The sequence below is a fragment of the Macrosteles quadrilineatus genome, unplaced genomic scaffold (assembly GCF_028750875.1).
Source record: "Macrosteles quadrilineatus isolate MER2022 unplaced genomic scaffold, UCM_ALF_1.0 Scaffold_1__1_contigs__length_201487025, whole genome shotgun sequence".
In the NCBI taxonomy this organism is placed as follows: domain Eukaryota; kingdom Metazoa; phylum Arthropoda; class Insecta; order Hemiptera; family Cicadellidae; genus Macrosteles; species Macrosteles quadrilineatus.
This window is the reverse complement of record NW_026542594.1, coordinates 76,628,733-76,646,698: the sequence shown is the minus strand read 5'-3', so window position 1 is coordinate 76,646,698 and position 17,966 is coordinate 76,628,733. Positions and strand designations below refer to the sequence as shown.

Genomic DNA, 17,966 nt, shown 5'->3' with positions numbered 1-17,966 from the left:
AGCTATCGACTTGCTGTAGGAAAGATGAGTGATTAGTCTACGTTTAGTTTACAAAATACAACACAACTAAGTTATTGGGGAACATAGCCTCCCGAGGAGGCTATGGGGAAAGGCGACGTAACTTACATGACCGATTGAATTGAATTCTGAATTTAGACTAACTAACCGAGTGCGCTCTGCCCATAGCCCAGAGTTGGGCGTGGAGGGAACCAGCCAATCACGTTGCGGCTATGCCGCGTGACGTCAGTGCAAGCCCTGGGCGGTGCTGCTGCCTAACGATTCATCAGGGCATTAGGCAAACTATAGCTGCGCAATAACTGATTTCATCGAGCGACTTGCTGAGCTGTATCAGCAAATTCCAGCCATGCGCGTTACACTTTCCGAGAACGTTGGCCTGACCCAGCGCTGACGGAATATTCCATGGTGAGGCAACTGGTTGACGCAAAAAGCTGGGAGGTTAACAGTCCAATATTACATACCCTCTTTTTATATTCGAAATAAAGCAAAGCTTCTGTGACGGTAAAGACAGGGTTTCCTGAGGGTGTAACAAAAACCTCCCCAACTGATATGTAATGGGTCTGGGAATTTTTGGGACCGTCACAGTAACTAGTGGGCGAAGTGGCACTTTGCTACACCTAAGAGAAATGTTTACGCACGAGCCGTAGGCGAGTGTGGAAAGTTTCTCGAGTGCAGCAAAGGCAGTTTGCACTTGTGTTACACATTATATTTTCCCTAAAGTTACCATCTATACTATTATATAAAAATCTAATGGTGTCTGTCTGTATGTGTATTACTAATAGGTGCAAAAACTACCGAACCAACTGGGCTTTAACTTTACAAAAATATAGCTACCATACCAAGGACCATTATAGGACTATTCACACTTCGATACTGACCGCGGGCTTTGCCCCTTTGGCTTTAAAAGTTCTGAGATGAACATTTTAAAAGTAAATATTGATTGGTCTCCATGACTGCGATGAGAACACTAACAATGTTTGTTTACATTTGCTTTGACACTTAAATGTAAACAAGAAGAACTGCTAAACTGCATATTTCACAATTTCAGACAGCTGATACAAAGAAATTAAATATACTATTTTCCATAACTAACTATGAGGCAGGTTTATTTTAATCTAACCTTTTATCATGGATTATTTATTCTAAAACTATGTCAATGATTATAAAAAAAGATTCTATAACCGTTGCTGTATTAACTCCGGCCCTGCTTTGGATTTTTTAAAGCGTCTAAGTTATGAAAATAATGTTATTGATATGTTTTCATGGAAACAGTATGAAAATTACAATGTATAGATGTTTTGTATGAATTTGGAGGCTACTTTGAATAAATTCTAACTGCTTAACATGTGTTAGATTAACTTAACATAACTTGCACATCACATTGTTTTTTATATGCATATTTAGGTCAATTAAGTTATTGTGTTTTGCTAAACCTATGCTTAAATTAAACTAAAGAATATCATTAATAACTAAATTGTACGTCGTTGATTTATGCTTTCTAAAATCTGTTGTATATGTGTAATTATATTTAATTATCAAATGGTAATACAAAATACTCTTATTTTATCTTAACAAAGCTTTCAGTTCACATTTACTTTATTTGATACATTTATTATAGGTGTTTTGCCACACCACTGACTAAAGTAAACCAAGGAAAATATCATAAAACTAAGCAGTACACAGTGTTCTTTTGTTTCTAAAATGAATGAAATATCTGTTACTATGTTTACTTAATGGTAAGTGTGAAAATGTAAAGGCAATGACGATGGAACTGATTAAAAGAACTAGTTTTTATATTAAGTTGTTTGTTGATATTTTTTTGGAGTAGAATCAGAGATGCAATGAAACATATACTGTATTTGCTATTACATTTTTTAGTCCTTGATGCTTTAATAATCATATTAGTTTTGTCTGGTGTCTTTATTGCTAAATTATTTGTTTAAAATTTTTTATAGTACCTACCTATAGATATTCTGTCTTTAATATTTCAAAAGACTGTATTGATAAGGCACAGCAATATTTCTTAAGTTTATAACAGCTGACTTAGTTTTTCTAATGATTTATTGTGAGTGAAGAAACTGAAGATGGAAGGATTTGTGATTTATTATAAGGAAGAGTGAAATTTAATAATTAATATTTATTTTAGCAATTTCAAAATTGAAATTTAAAATGTCGATAATAAATTAAAAGATTTGTAATTAAGGGAGATGAAGGTAAATCATGTATGTCAAAGTTTCATTCGAAGATTTGGTCGGTTTTTCTCATATCAGCCTACACAAGATTTAAAATTAATCAAACCCAAAATGGTGGTATCCACTACTTACCAGATTTAAAAGTCATATCTTAAACGTTTCTATTAAGGCTATAAAAGTTAAATTGTGTTTCTAAAAGTGTTGGTGGATGTGTTACTATTATATGCAACAGATGTAAAGATTGAAAGGTTTATATTTTGTGTTGTCTTCCCGTTGCAAAGCGCGGGTACAACAGCTAGTAAAACATATAAATAATTAGTTGTTCAAACTCTGTTCAACACTAAATGCAAATGATTCAGTTTGGATCAGTTTCTATGGTTGTCGATAATATGGAACCCACCCAAATATGGACAGTAGGCCTAGGACATAAAAATCTTCCTTTCATTTATGATAACCCAACCTAACATAACCGCCGCAAAGCGCTGTATAGCCTATCTGTAGCCTCCGGATAATACTTACCAAAGTACACATTTGAACTTTGAATAACTTAGTTAACAAACATAGCCTAGAATCTATCACAAAGGGGAAAGAATGTTGACTCACCTCACTTAAGTTATGGTTAGACCAAGTAGCATTATCACGGCAGTATGGTAATTGCCTCCAGGGTCCACAACTCTGGTCTCTCTTTCTCTCTCATCTGCAGTGATGTCGATGGCAATGTCGTCCAGAAAGGTTACTTAGTCCTCTTAACTTATTGGTTAAGACAATATTTCAAATAGAGACCAATTTGGGTTCAGGTCAAATTACAGCCTTTGCTACAGGATCATCTATAAAATTAACATTGATGTCATTTTTAATCCAAGTCTAGTAAATACAAACAGCTCTAGAATATTTGACAGCACATAATTTAACGTCCTACACTCATTCCAATGAATATATTTCTTTAATACTTTCTTTCTTATTACTTGGCGACCATACAAAGTAGGTACCGTATTTTAAGCCAAGTATGAATGGAAATGAGTGTAGGATCAGGATAAGTGGCACGATCTTGTAGTCTTGTTAGTGACTAAGGCCGACATTCCTAGACACAGCTGTTAATTAATAGCCCATACAGCTAATGGCAACTAAGGGACCTACGGTTTATAGTGGAATCCGAACCACATTATTGCCTTGGGATACGAATTGGTCTAATTACCGGTATCAGGATAGTACTGCGGATAGTCGTAGTACTCACTCGTGCGGACGTTAATCCACACCAGGGAGTATCGCATCCACAGTGCATGCCTATAAATATCCACAATTCGTGACCTCCTAAGCTGGATTACAGGACGACGCCACCAGTCCCAGTCATATTGATTATTTCATTCAACAATAAACTTAGGCCTACCTTATATCAATTTTGGGTAATGTTAGGGTAAAACCTAACCTAACTAACGGAATGAAATAGGTATTCAAAATATTAAATAGTCTATGTATTAATATCTTTCATTTGAATGAATGTAGGACATAAACTAAAGTGCAGCCAAATATTTTTACACAAACAAATTCTTAAAGTTGACACTGGGTCAGTAGGAAAAAGAGACAATCCTAATAGCCTAGGGATAATGCCTATTCAAACATTTGCTACAATATTGCTTGATGATACAGAATTAGCCTACGAATAAGCTGTAAGGTATCTTAGGTTCTTGTTGGTGACTTACCTAAGTTAGTGTCTGGTAATGTTATTAAGTTATCATGTTGATTAAGTTTTCTATCCTATAAAAACTAACTTATTTCACATTATTCCTTAAAAACTATTGTTTGTAACACTCGAGTTATCTATTTTCTTGTAAACAAGGAAAGAAATAAAAAAAATAAATATTTAGGCTACAATATAAAAGTTTTTAGTCGATAAATGGCCAGCTTGAAGATGTCTGTCGGAATTCGGAATCAAATATTGCGACTCGTGAGTTGAGGAACTGAACGATGAATTAGAACAACTCCTTTTCAAGAGTAGCTCCGAAGAACGGGTGCTTGTCGATATACTGGGACTATTTCAGTGTCGACAAAATGAAACTATTTCATTGTCGACAATATGGGATGTCGACAATTTGTGGTGTCGATCATTTGTGACGTCGGTTATTTGGGATGTCGGTTAAGTGGGAATATTCCAGTGTCGACAAACTGGGAATAATTCAGTTTCGATCAATTTCTACGGTTGTCGATATTATGGAACCCACCCTAAGCTATTACCGTAGGTCTCATGGTAAGACCTAGACCCGGGACCGATTTACTTTTTCGTTTTGAGGTCCCCAGAGGCCAAAAACACCATCCGTTCAAATTCATATATATATATATATTTATATATGTGTCCGTTAGCGCGATAACTCGAGCAAAATTGATCCGATTTTGATGAAATTTGGTACAAACGTGTAAACCTACATTTATTCGAACGAGTTCGCGAACCAGCATAATCGGACCATGGGATCAGGGGTTTATGGGGGGTTTTATGGGGTAAAAATGGGTTTTTCTAATTTTTGACTCTAAAAACTTAAAATTTCTCAATTTCTCTCGAGACCATTTTGAAGAGCTTAAAAAAACAAATAATTTAGTATATTGAAGTGTTTTTTTAATGTACATTGACTACGGAGAAAATTAAAAAAATTGTAAATTTAAAATTCCTATGTTATTCTTATGGAGAATAAATAAACTGTTCTAGTTTGCTTGTTTATAGATATATTTTAATCAAATTTGGCAATTTGGTTTATTTCATACTAAGCTATCAATATTTCAATTGAAAAAACACATCTCAACATCTTCCCCATAGCAGCAAACCTAACTACTCACTAAAATTAATGTTATTTAAATAGGAAATAAATCTGAAAATGTATAGGGAATATTTTAGTAGAAATCAAGCCGGGTAAATGGAAATTCGCTTAGTATGCAGGTTTGCTGCGACGGGGGTATTATATAGTTGGGTTGGGATTGGTAGTTCTGTTCTGTTGTTCTGTTGTTCTGTTACTGTTACTGTTTACTGTCGAGTCGACTGTCATCGTCGATGTCATTCTGCCATTCTGTTTGTCTCTGTCAATCTCAACCAAGTTAAAATTTACTGTTTAATGTTTATCTATTAATGTTAACAATAAACAAACTGCGTTTTATTCATATCTCGCTATTTATTTACTCTTTTAGAACTTAATGTAGGCTTTATATTCTAAACAAATCAGTGTTCAGAGAATAAACAACAAACTTGTAGGCCAATGTTTACCTTAATCTAGATCAAGATTTAGGCCTAACTAGGGTCTAGGTTATGGGTACTGACCGTGCATTAGGTAACAAATTAATAACAGAGGAGAAAGATGCCAATACAGTATAATTGATGCATTGTGTTTAATTGTTGGGTGTAGACACAAAAGGTGAGACTTTTTACCACACATGATTTTGATGCTGGTTAACTTGCCTTATTTAGCATGCTAGTTAGATCTTTTAGTAATATTTATTCTGATAGCCTATGGACTACGTATATATGACATTATAAACTTATCTCTGTCAAGCTTAAGCTTACAAACTTACAAATAACACGGATCCCCGGTACAGAGCGTGTGGTGTAACATGTAAGCTAGGCTAGTTAAGGTTTTACGCAATTTGGTCTAAAGACGGAGGTAAGCCTGGCTGCAATAAACTGAAGTGTAGGCCTACCGTAAGCCTAAAAAGTCACGTTTTGATAGCTTAAGCTTTTGCACTATATTTTAGCCTTTAAGTATGATTAGGATATTATTTGCTATTAGGAGCATTAAGTTATTTGTTGGGACTGTTTACACCCTGATTTGTATTTGTGTTTAAATTTTGTGCGCTTTGCACAAACTTTAACATGTTCGCTACTGAGCGTCGCATATATGTGACGCCGCGGTCATTGCCACAGACCGAGGTATAGGACATTTGAATCTTACACACAGATCGGCTGTCACTTGGATAACAGTACACACAGACCACGGGCAAAAACCTGTAAAACAGTGATCATTTACATTGTAATACGCTACAATCGTGTTTGTAAATAATGTAGTCTTGTTTTTTTGTATTATTAATGACCTTTTGTAATGTCGCATATTTGCGACGCCCGGTCTACAGGGAAGACAATAGTGAAAATTATCATAGTTTTCTTGAAATAGACCATACATCCATAGGCTATATGCGACAGTTCATTTTTTGTGTTTTGAGGTGAAAGTAAATAAAATAAAAAACAGATTGATCAAGAACAGTTTCTTAACTGAACAAATATTAAAGCTACATAGGATAATACAGCATACATACATACAGTGATGCTGAAAAGTAAAGACCAGTTTTTCCAACTATCATATGACGTCACCAATCATCATATCCACATACCAAGCGACGCAGTTGTGCATCAGACATCTCTGTAGACCACTGGTCCACGTGAATGAAAAATTTCGTACTATTGCAGTAGCGAACGTGTTAAGCTATCTTTGGTGAAAACGATCCCCTTTGAAATAGTAGGTACCCTAACTTAGGTTTGGGTTCTAGACTATTTTTTAGGCCTTATATAACTTATGTCAGACTTCTTATACTTATACATGTTAAGTTAGACTTCCGGTCTACATGGTGGTCAAGCAGAAACGGTTTTTGTATGGTGTGTGTACAAATAGTGTTACTGAAGAGGACTACGCTCTCAAGTTTGAAGTTTTCTGCGCTTCGTGGTTTTACCATAAGTGCGTCAAGCTGAATAAGAAGGATTATGACCTAACTAGCCACCTTGTGGATTAAATCTGATGGTTCTGTGGACCCTGTGATGCTCGTAATCAAACCTTCATCGAAAACGATTATGATTTAAAGAATCTAGTAGTAATGGGTTTTAACGAACCGAAGGAGGCAGTGAATTCTGTGTACAAGTTTCAAGAGAATACTAAAAAGAAGCTAAGTAACATCGTAACACGCCATGTTAAACTTAGTACTAATATTAACCTTATTGCCAAACAATGTGGTTTGAAAGCGGAAGCAACGCCACGAGCAGACAATGCAGACGACACTTCACCTACTGCTTCTAATGTCACAGAGAAGAAGGAAAAATCTCTCTGACAGTGATGACAACTGCATTGGCTTTAGCTCAAAAACCGACTACCATCCGTCAGCTGCTAACGACATTGACATGGCAATGCTGGAACCATTTAGCTTAGCTTAGATGTCCCATCTGACCTGTCAGTGAACATCAGCTCAGCGCATGTTGTCACTCCAGTTTGTTCCAGAGTAGAAGTGGAAGGCACATGTGAAAAAAATTTGAATGTGATTCGAAACCCCACTCACTCTGAAGAGGTTAGGAAACATGTTTTTGCGAGTGACAAAACCTATGCTAGTGCTCTATCTTCACACAAGCTGAAATCGGGTCGTGACATCCCTGATCTGATTGGTACTAACGCTGAGACGGCTCTAAAACCCATCGGAAAAAAGTGGCTGTTTATTTCTTGACTTCAGCCTACTACAATGACTACGGATGTGTCACACTTCATCGCTAGTGAAGGGATAAGTAAGGTTGAATGCATTGATCTAAAGAATAAGTACAATTCTTACCTACAAATCAAGTAGGTGTGTGTAAATATGATTTTGACTGGGTTCTAACTTCTGAGTTCTGGCCAACGAATATCTTTGTTAGAAAATTTGTACCTGTCAGACCTAGCAGACACCATAGTAGGCCTAGGCCAAACCCAATTGAAAGGGAAGCAGAGGCATCCACCAGCCTTATAGGGATAACCAAACCAAAAGATCTAAGCTCCCTAATTATAGGCCACTTGAATGTTTAATATTTGAGAATTAAGTTTCAGTGTTGAGATCTTTGTTGATGACGAAAACTTAGATCTTTTCTGTGTGTCTGAGCATTGGCTTGTTTATGATGAAGTTATGTACTACTGTACCATAATATTAGTAATTTGACAATGGCAACAAGTTTCTGTAGGAATACTGCAAAAAATGGTGGTGTTGCACTGTATATAAATAAAGAGCTGACTTGCACTCCAATTAATTTGGAAAAGGTCTGTGAGGCAAAAGTCTGTGAAGTAGCAAAGTATCTGCCATCCACATTGCAGATCTTGACCTTGTGATTGATCTCTTATCAATTCACTGTTTGATAGTTCTGTGAGATCTTTGAGAAATGTATCATACATCTGTCTTCTAAGTCTTTGTTTATGTTTATTTGTCAATGTTTACATTCTGTCCAGCTCCAGTGAGGAAGAAACCTTTAAGCTTCTGAAACAGCTGATCGTTGTTAAACAATTCATAATATTGTAAAAAATAAGATTCCATTCTGGTTCTTCTTGTTACAATGACTTGATCAATTTTCTCTCATAGTTTTAATTCATTATACACAAACACTCTACAGTATCCATACTCCCTGTGATTAGTAAGGTGTTGGAGATAGTGATGAAAGATCAGGTATAACTTATATGTGCCTTGAAGAACACCAGCTGTTTTCTGGCTCACAGCACGGCCAGAACACGGTTCTCCTTCCGTGTTGGGAGAACAACCTCAAGGAAGGCCTTTGAAGCTGGGAAGTCAGCTGTGCTCACACTCTGTGACCTCAGCGGGGCCTTTGACTGCATATCTCATGATATCCTGCTCAATAAACTCAGTAGATGGGGCATTGGTGGTATGGTTCTCTCCACCTTAAAAAACTTCCGAGCCAATAGAACCAGAAGTTAACACTCAAAGGCGCCTGCACAAGCTCTTAAGAACTGGAGGTGAACCAGGAGGTTCCTCAAGGATCTGTGCTGGGCCCTCTTCTATTCCTGGTCCTCATCAATTAAATCGACGAGACCAGCAGCACCATACTCTTTACAGATGATACCACGTTTCTCACTAGAGGGCCAAACCTACAACACACTAGGGATTTAGCTTCAATCCAGGTCCAAGAAGCCAAAGCGTGGTTTCAGACGAACAAGCTGCAACTGAATGGAGACAAAACCCAGAGACTCCTTTGTACCCTCTCAAGAGACTACTGGGATGACACGGCAACGGTGAAGGTCCTTGGTTTCCAGCTGGACAACCGACTAGACTGGGACAACCACGAAAGCCATGTTGCCACAAGGCTTGTTCGAGTGAACTGCCTTCTGAGACGTCTCCGGAAATGTGTTACTGAGCAGTACCTGCTGATGGTATACCATGCCCTGTTCCATTCGCACATTGCGTACGGACTGCACCTTTGGGGTCATGTGTCAGAAGTGGAGGAAGTATTGAAGCTTCAAAAAGCGGCAATCCGTATCATCTCAAGGAGCCCTTTTAGAGAACACTGCAAACCGATTTTCAAGAGACTTAGAATTTTAACCGTCTGCAGCCACTACATCTACGCCTGCCTGATTGAAATCAAATGCACTCTTCCACTTCTCAATACAAGAAGTCGCATCCACGCCCATAATACCAGAGCTAGGCAGAATCTCGATGTCCCCCGGGCAAGACTGAGCAGAACTCTCAACTCCTCCCCCATATCTGCCATCAAGTTTTTCAACAGACTCCCTTCCAGCATTCGATGTCTGGACGACCGGAAGTTCAAGACTGCTGTTAAAGACTTGATGTTAAAAGACCACACTACAAGGTTACTGACTTCTTTGAAGATAATCTGGAGTGGGATAATTAACTTTTTGTACCGTCTGTTGCATGCTTGCCATGTAAATGTACAGTTTTATTTATGTGTGCAAGTAGTTTTTTGTGTTCTATGTACTCATCGTAATAACCAGACACAGTCTATTCCCTCTGCCAGAGGGTCAACGACAAAGGAAAATGCAAATAATACAAATGTTTCAATGATTCAAGATGAAAAAACATATTCATATTTGACTCCATGAAGAATCAATTATTGTGATAAGAAAAAACATATTCATATTTGACTCCATGAAGAATCAATTATTGTGATAAGTTATGTTGATTTAATATTGATTCAGAATTCTTCTTACAACCCACTAACTTATAGGCTAAGTTACCGTACCTTACATAAAATGTATCAACCACTCTTCTTGCTCTCTTAGCCTACATCATATTTATAACCCAGCATCAAACCTAGTTTTGTTGTTGCCTATATGTTTAAAACGTTCACTACAGTAATCATACAACATTTTTCATTCATATGGACTAGCAACGCACATATGCGACGGTCGGTCCCTAACTGCCGTTGCATATATGCGACAGCTGGTCACACTAAAATAGACTGAGACATCGCATATTGCGTATGTTAGTTTTCAAAGTGATGTCTGTATTTGTGGATATGTACAGAAAAAGAGCTACAGACCACACCTGTAATCTGATTTTGATTACATTTGGTATGTAGGTACTAATCCATGGTATCTCCAGGCATTTTCTTCATTTTTTTAAATTTGGATTTTTAATGGTGATTTTCTCATAAAATTCCATAAAATAACGGAAAAGTAAGATTTTCTCAAAAATGGCCCGATTGGTTTTGATAGAAATTTAATATGTTGTAAAATGGAAAAATACCATTTCTGAAAAAATTACGGTTAAAAAGTTATCGTAACTTATGTTATTTTCTCCTAAAAACCCCCAAAACAAAAAATTTATTTTAGGAAAAAATCCGGTTTTGATCAAATTTAATGTGTTATGGTCTTTTTAATACAAAAAAAATAATGCAACCCCCTATTGGTAAAAGTTATTGCAACTTTTGACATTTTCCCTATAAAATATCATAGTTATTCCCACCATGATAAAGGTTGTTCACAAGCTAATGTGAGAAAGTATGTACCAGGTTGCCATTTATTTAAGTTTTGCGAATAGGTATATCAAAAGACTACCATCTTTGGTTATTTTTTATTGGCAATAATTTTATTTTGTCTAAGGCTGTGGTTGTTCCCCAAAACAATTTTGTTTTCTGGTAGATGGATGTTAGCCTGGAGATTACTGTACAATAATTCAAGTGGATTAAATATCTGCATTTAATAAGTAATCCGATTTGTTGCTTTATGTTGCAACCGGTTTCAAATCGGTGGAGTCATCTTCTTGTACGCCAGAAGATAACCCCAGGGAGTTGAAACCGGTTGCAACATAAAACAAGGAATTACTTAAATGCAAGTATTACAAGCAATTTAAGTTTGTTTTCTGATTATTTTATCAAGTTTTTTGCAACCTTATATGCAGGTGAAGGCATAAAGTTAACAAGAGGTCTTATAGGTACATCAGGTTTGTGATCTATGGTAGTCCTCGTAGTATTAAAGCTTACGGGTTTGTGACTTAATTAATTTCAGTTTTGAAAAACCAATGTTTGCTTTGAGAAATGGCATGGTTAATTATTTTTGCGTTATTGGCTGTAGAATCTTTGTGTTGTGTCAAATACACAAGTTTCAGAACGACACATTAGAAGAATTCGAGATTTATAAGGCAGTCAAGTCAGACAAACAATACGTAATAAAGGATAATCTTTTATTTATTTTATTTGTATTTACAATGCAAAATATAAATATTAAAAGAGGAAGGGGAGAAGAATGGAACCCGCATACAAACTGTTACTGATAAAGCACACTAACCATAGTGTCCGACAGTCTAGACGTGAACTCCTGCTGATCACGTTGTAAAATACTCAAGTCATGCTGTGGTGTGTTTTCGTTGTTTTTAAATGTGTGTGTGTGAAATATGACGAACTTCAAAAGAAGTGATCCTGTCCTTGTAATGCCTGATGATGGCTTCATTCTGAGCCGAAACTAGTTGCCCCAGTAACCAATTGGATCACCGATAGTACAAATATTTTAAAATACTTATAGTATATCTTGATAGTCCAAGAGGCTACCCTCTCGATCTGTATATCTTTATAAATGCATAGCATCAAGTTTAACTTAATTTATCCATTTTATTTAATTATCTTTTAAAGTTGATTATTTTGTTTCAGGATGACAGCCATATTAGGGGGTGGCCTAAGTGGTTTATCTGCTGCTTATTACTTGTTGAAAGCCGCATCTCAGAAAATAACAATAATAGAAGGTTCAAATTCATTGGGAGGCTGGATTCATTCCATTAAATATCCAAAGGAAGGTTTCATTTTTGAAAAAGGTCCCCGAACCGTTCGACCTAGAGGATTGCAGGGATTAAATACATTATCTCTTGTTGAGGATTTGAACTTGTCTCATAAAATCCTAGGAATACCAAGTGATCATCCAACTGCTAAAAATAGATTGTTATATGTGAACAAAGAATTACATCCCTTACCGTCTAGTATTTTTGCATTATTTAAAACTTGTCCGCCATTTACCAAACCTTTAATTTTATCTGCTTTTAAAGATCTCACTACCCCAAGAGTAGTTCATGAGGATGAGAGCATTTACAGTTTTGTTGAGAGAAGGTTTGGTAAAGAAGTAGCAGAATATGCAATTAGTTCTATGATATGTGGCATATGTGCAGGTGATGCAACCAAAATAAGTGTTAAGTTTTTAATGGCACAATTGTTTGATTGGGAGCAAAAACATGGTTCTGTGTTAAAAGGATTAATCAAAAGTGCATTTCTGACTACAGATCCTACAACCTTACCGATTGAGAAAACCACCAAATTAGCTAAACGAGCTCTTGAAGAAAAGTGGAGTGTTTGGTCTCTAAGAGACGGTCTGCAGCAGCTTACTGATGCTTTAGCTACAAATGTAGAAGGAAAAGGTGCCAAGCTCATGTTAAATGCTGAATGTTCAAAAATTGAGTTTCATGGTAAAGAAGTTACTTGTGTTTTAAAAGACCCCAATGGAGTAACATCGAGTAGAGTGTTTGATCATGTAATTTGTTCTTTACCAGCCACTACACTATCGCAGTTAGTGAATGATCAACATCCGAAACTGAGCAAAGAACTATCAGAGATCAAAAGTGTAACTGTGGCAGTTGTTAATGTTGCCTTCAAAGGAAAACATTTAAAACATAATGCTTTTGGATTTTTAGTTCCGCCTAGAGAAAAACTTCCAATACTAGGTGTCATTTTTGATTCTTGTAACTTTGAATTTGATGATTACACAGTTTTAACTGTAATGATGGGCGGTCATTGGTTTGAAGAATATTTTGGATCATCGGCTACTGAACAATCTGTTCAGGATACTGCATTGGAACAAATTTCATCCATCCTTAATATCAATGAAAAGCCAGCCTTTACTCATGCCTCTATTTTGCGAAATTGTATACCTCAATATACTATAGGACACTATGATAGAGTTAAAAGGGTGATGTCGTATATCAAAGAACACAAGATGCCACTAACAGTTATTGGAGCATCTTATAATGGGGTCGGTATTAATGATGTCATTTTTACAGCAAGAACTGCTGTGGAAGTTCTTGGTAAAATTTCCTGAGAAGTAAGAAGTGTGATTTACCTGTACTGGAAACAAAAGAACTTAAAACTGGTAATTAAAACATAATTTTTCTAATGTCATCCTCTATTTGCTCATAAAAAAGGAAGGAACTTGAATAAAATACATGATTCAATGGAAAATGTGTCTTTATTGAGTGATATTTTTATTTTAGTCTCTAACCATATTAGGGGTGCAGAATAACCTCCAGTGAAAAGGGGGGCCGGAAAAAGTTTGTAGCTACAAAATGGTTGATTTAACGTGTTTTCGTAGCTAAATTTGTTTTGTCAATTTATTTTTTGCAGTTTTAATCTACCCAGTCTTCTTTTCACTTGGTCCAACCATCTTAGCTTTGGACTTCCAATGGGTCTTCTGCCTCCTGGTTTTCTCTCCAGAATTAACTTTGATAAGGAGACTTCTTTCTTGTGAAATGCCCTGCCCACCTCATCCTTCTACTATGTACCTCAACTAAAATATTTAGGTCTTCAAATAACTCCCTCAGTTCCAATTGTGATTCCACCTCCATTGTTCATATTCATAGGTTGATCTATACCTCAATATTTTATTTTCAAACACTATATAAGTTATAATCGTCTTTACTGTATTTTTTTTTTTTTATATTTAGAGCTCAATTTTCCGATCAATACAGGAGCACTGGTTAGATATTTATTTTGTATTTAACTTTTATGTTTTTACTGTACTATCTAAGAGAATGTGGTTAACATGGGGTCTCATAGAGGGAGGCTCCAGCCCCCCCTCCCCCCAATCCTTATTGATGGACGCCAATGTCTTTAAAGGGTAGCGGATTTTTATCCCCCTGGGCAAACGTGACGTCACAAACCAGGGGGTAAAATTCCGGCCGCGAACTTTTGAGTTTCGCGAGATCAGCTTGATTTATTAAACGCGGGATTAAACATATATTTTCACAGTTGCGAATTTAATCAGAACACATCAAATTATAAAAACCTAGAGTGTAAGGCCCAGATTTTTACTCCCGGAATTTTACCCCCCGGTTTTTTACCCACGGAATTTTACCCCCTGGCCCCCTGGATATATAAATTAGTGGGATTGATTAATTATCTTAATTCTGTTCTATATAAATTTATTTGTAACATTAACTAATCAAACAGGTTTTTAATTTTAATTTTGAGATTCTAGTATTAGGATTCAATCTTTGAAGCCAACAGTTGGTTAATATGACGTATAAACAATCAACTGAATGATAATTGTTTTGAAAATTTCTTTACAAAATAAATAAATAAAGATAGGCTACTAAATAATGAAATGTTTACAATTAATTAAAAACAGAAATTAGAAAATCAATCATTCAATTTCTAAAATCGGCCAGGGGGTAAAATTCCGGGGGGCAAAAATCCGGGAGTAAAATTCCGGGGGTAAAAATCCGGCCTGTACATCTTCAGTTGTCTAAACGCTAGTTATATGGACAGGGGGTAAAATTCTGGTTTTTATCGCTAATCTAATTAATCACGCTCTGGCTATTTTCATTAGACTTCCAAATCCGCAGGGGTAAAATTCCGGCCGCGAACAAACTTTTGGTCCTCTCAGGTTACTACGTCATAGTGACGTCAGCTTTGCCCAGGGGGATAAAATTCCGGCGACCCGTCTTTAACACTTAAGTTAGATTAGTTTTATATTTGTATCTGTCTGTCTGTCTGTGAGCACTGTGTGTGAATCAACGAAAACATGCAGAAAACAAAACAAGGCATCAGGGCAGGTTTAAGCGGTAGGAAAAGTATGCGGTCGCATAGGGTGCCAAGGAAAAGCCTATGCGTCTATACGCTTCTAATTTTCAGTGTTAAAGAAGGGAACTAAAGGAGAATTTAAAGAATTTAGAGGTTGAAAGTTGATTCACATCGCCAAATTGTAGGAGTTAGGAGTTTTCTTAGTAATTTTAAAATAATACACACAAACAGACAAATCTATATATTAATGGGCAAGCATGTTTCTTTAAAACCTTTTTTCTCAGCTTGTGTGCATCTCGGAAATATCTAAACATACTGTTGGAATAGTATATTACGTTACTAGTCCTGGAAATAAGTGTTTACCAGAGAAGTATGGTTGTTATGGTTGGGATTACCATACGAGTCCAGTACACACATTTTGGACAAGTTACGTACGATAGTTTACGCCATACTACTAAATCTGTACAAATCCTTATATATGTCCACCAACTAAAGGACTAAAAATCACTATTCATAACTTCTAAGAGAGGTTATGTTTTTGTTCATAACCACTTATTGCCACATAAATACAGTATAATCAGCTGATTGGTGTCCGGTAAAACTCATTGCAGAACAGTAGTACGCAATGAAACCCCATTTGAATAAGCTGGCGGCAAACAGCTGTTTTCTGGACTAAATCCTTGCGTGGGAAGTTCGTCTAAATAATGTAGTGTGGCGTAAAGACTTCTTGTAGATGCGCAGAATCCCTTTATAAATTAAAATAGGCTAAAAAAAGAGCACAAAAATGAATTTAAAATTAGAAAAAATTACTGTGGGACGTATGGGTTGCCATGCTGGAGACGAAATAACAACAAAATATAAACAGAAAATCAAAACAAATGCAAGAAATTCCAATCATATGTTCACATGTTTTATTTACAATGTGGGGTGAAAATATAGAAGTCTGCACATTACATATTTTTAGTCGGACGACCTCTAGTTATTATTAATGCACAATATAACGCCACAAGGCTATTTTAATGTTCATCAATCCATTCTGTTGTTGCAATGAGTTAGTCTCCAGCTTCTGATCTTTATGAGATAGCATAGGCAGGCTAGTGTACGAGGTGTGGCTAGAAAAAAACCGGACTAGTCCCAGTGCAACAATAAAACAAATGCAATAAGGCTGAAAGTCGCGTGGACTGTCACGTGACTCTCGCCCATCCTACTGCTCGAGTTTCATCTGCCTTCTTTACTCAGTCTGCCCGTGGCGTATGTTCTAAGTAATTGTCGTTTTGGCTGTGCGTCGGAAAAATGTTGAGTGTACAAAAAATCGATTGGCGTTTGGTTTCGGGATCGTAAGTAAAAAACCACAATTCATATCAAGTATTAACATTTTGTAAGAAGGTTGGATCACTATCAATGTTTTCTAGGATGTCAGAACAAATCATTCTTCGGCGTTCTTTCTGTTCAATTGTGAGACACTTTGGAACCATTTTGGAACACACTTTGATCATGTTGAAACTTTCATGAAGAACACTTTCCTTGTCAATTCCTGTCAACTCAGACATTGCTCTGATTGTTAAACGGCGATCTTGTCGAACAAGTTTACAGATTTTTTCAATGTTTGCATCAGTTTATGCTGACAATGGTCTGCCAGTACGAGTGTCGTCACTTGTGTCTTCGCGGCCATCTTTAAATCGCCTAAACCACTCAAACACTTGTGTTCGCGATAAAAAATCATCGCCGTACACTTGTTGTAACATTACAAACGTTTCACTTGCAGATTTTCCTAGTTTGAAAAGAAATTTGATGTTTACATGCTGTTCTTTTTGTACACTCAACATTTTTTCCGACGCACAGACAAAACGACAACTACTTAGAACAGACGCCACGGGCAGACTGAGTAAAGAAGGCAGATGAAACTTGAGCAGTAGGCGGGGCGAGAGTCACGTGACAGGCCACGCAACTTTCAGCCTTATTGCATTCGTTTTATTGTTGCACCGGGACTAGTCTGGTTTTTTTCTAGCCACACCTCGTATAAGTAGTTATTGAACCTTAATGTTATAGCCTACGAACAAAATATTTGATTCTTATATTAATACATACAAGGTTACAAGTTAAATAAATTCTTATACTCATAAATTTATATTTAACAATGACAATACCAACCCATGGTAATTATTCAAAATAGGTGCCTTCACAAGAGTTTTTTTAAGTTTGATATCTACATGGACGTCCTAACACAAAACACTGACAACACTAAGGGATACACAAATTATGGTAAACCTTTATACTACGCAATGAATTTGAATCTTTTCAAAGGCTTACGGCCCATGTGAAATTTGAAGTGCGTTTTGCACTAGTTGGCAATGGTGAAAAAGATTTTTTCCAAAAACAGGCTTGATTTGATCGCGCTGCAATTATATCCCTACGGGATATATGCTAAGCGGTTAATCAAAATATAATTATTTTACCAACTAGTACCGCAAACTTTTGATGATTTGCACAACCCGATAATGGCTTACCCTTATGGAAGGAAACACGAGAAGGAACTGGGCAGGTTTCCTGGCTCAGAGCCGCTTCGATGACGTGGTGAATTGTGGGTAATTGGTCGTACTTTGTAGTCAGCTGATCCTAGGTTTCACAGGGCGGTTTGAATTTGAGGTTTTTTACCTCAAATTTGGTACACTTGGCAAAAGAACCAGAACCGAGAACCAATGGCGAAATGTCACCGAAACCTGTCACCGATTATGCCGGAAAATTACCAATAA

The 17,966-nt window shown here is 36.6% G+C and overlaps 1 protein-coding gene across 1 annotated transcript; it reads left to right on the top strand.

The window, feature by feature from the left end:
- The first annotated feature begins 5,243 nt into the window (after positions 1-5,243).
- On the top strand, positions 5,244-13,525 carry LOC128983623 (protoporphyrinogen oxidase). The gene is made up of 2 exons (XM_054402984.1): positions 5,244-5,605; positions 12,082-13,525. Exon 2 carries the CDS (start codon positions 12,083-12,085, stop codon positions 13,511-13,513), a length of 1,431 nt encoding a protein of 476 aa, XP_054258959.1. The 5' UTR covers positions 5,244-5,605; position 12,082; the 3' UTR covers positions 13,514-13,525.
- Positions 13,526-17,966: the final 4,441 nt, after the last annotated feature.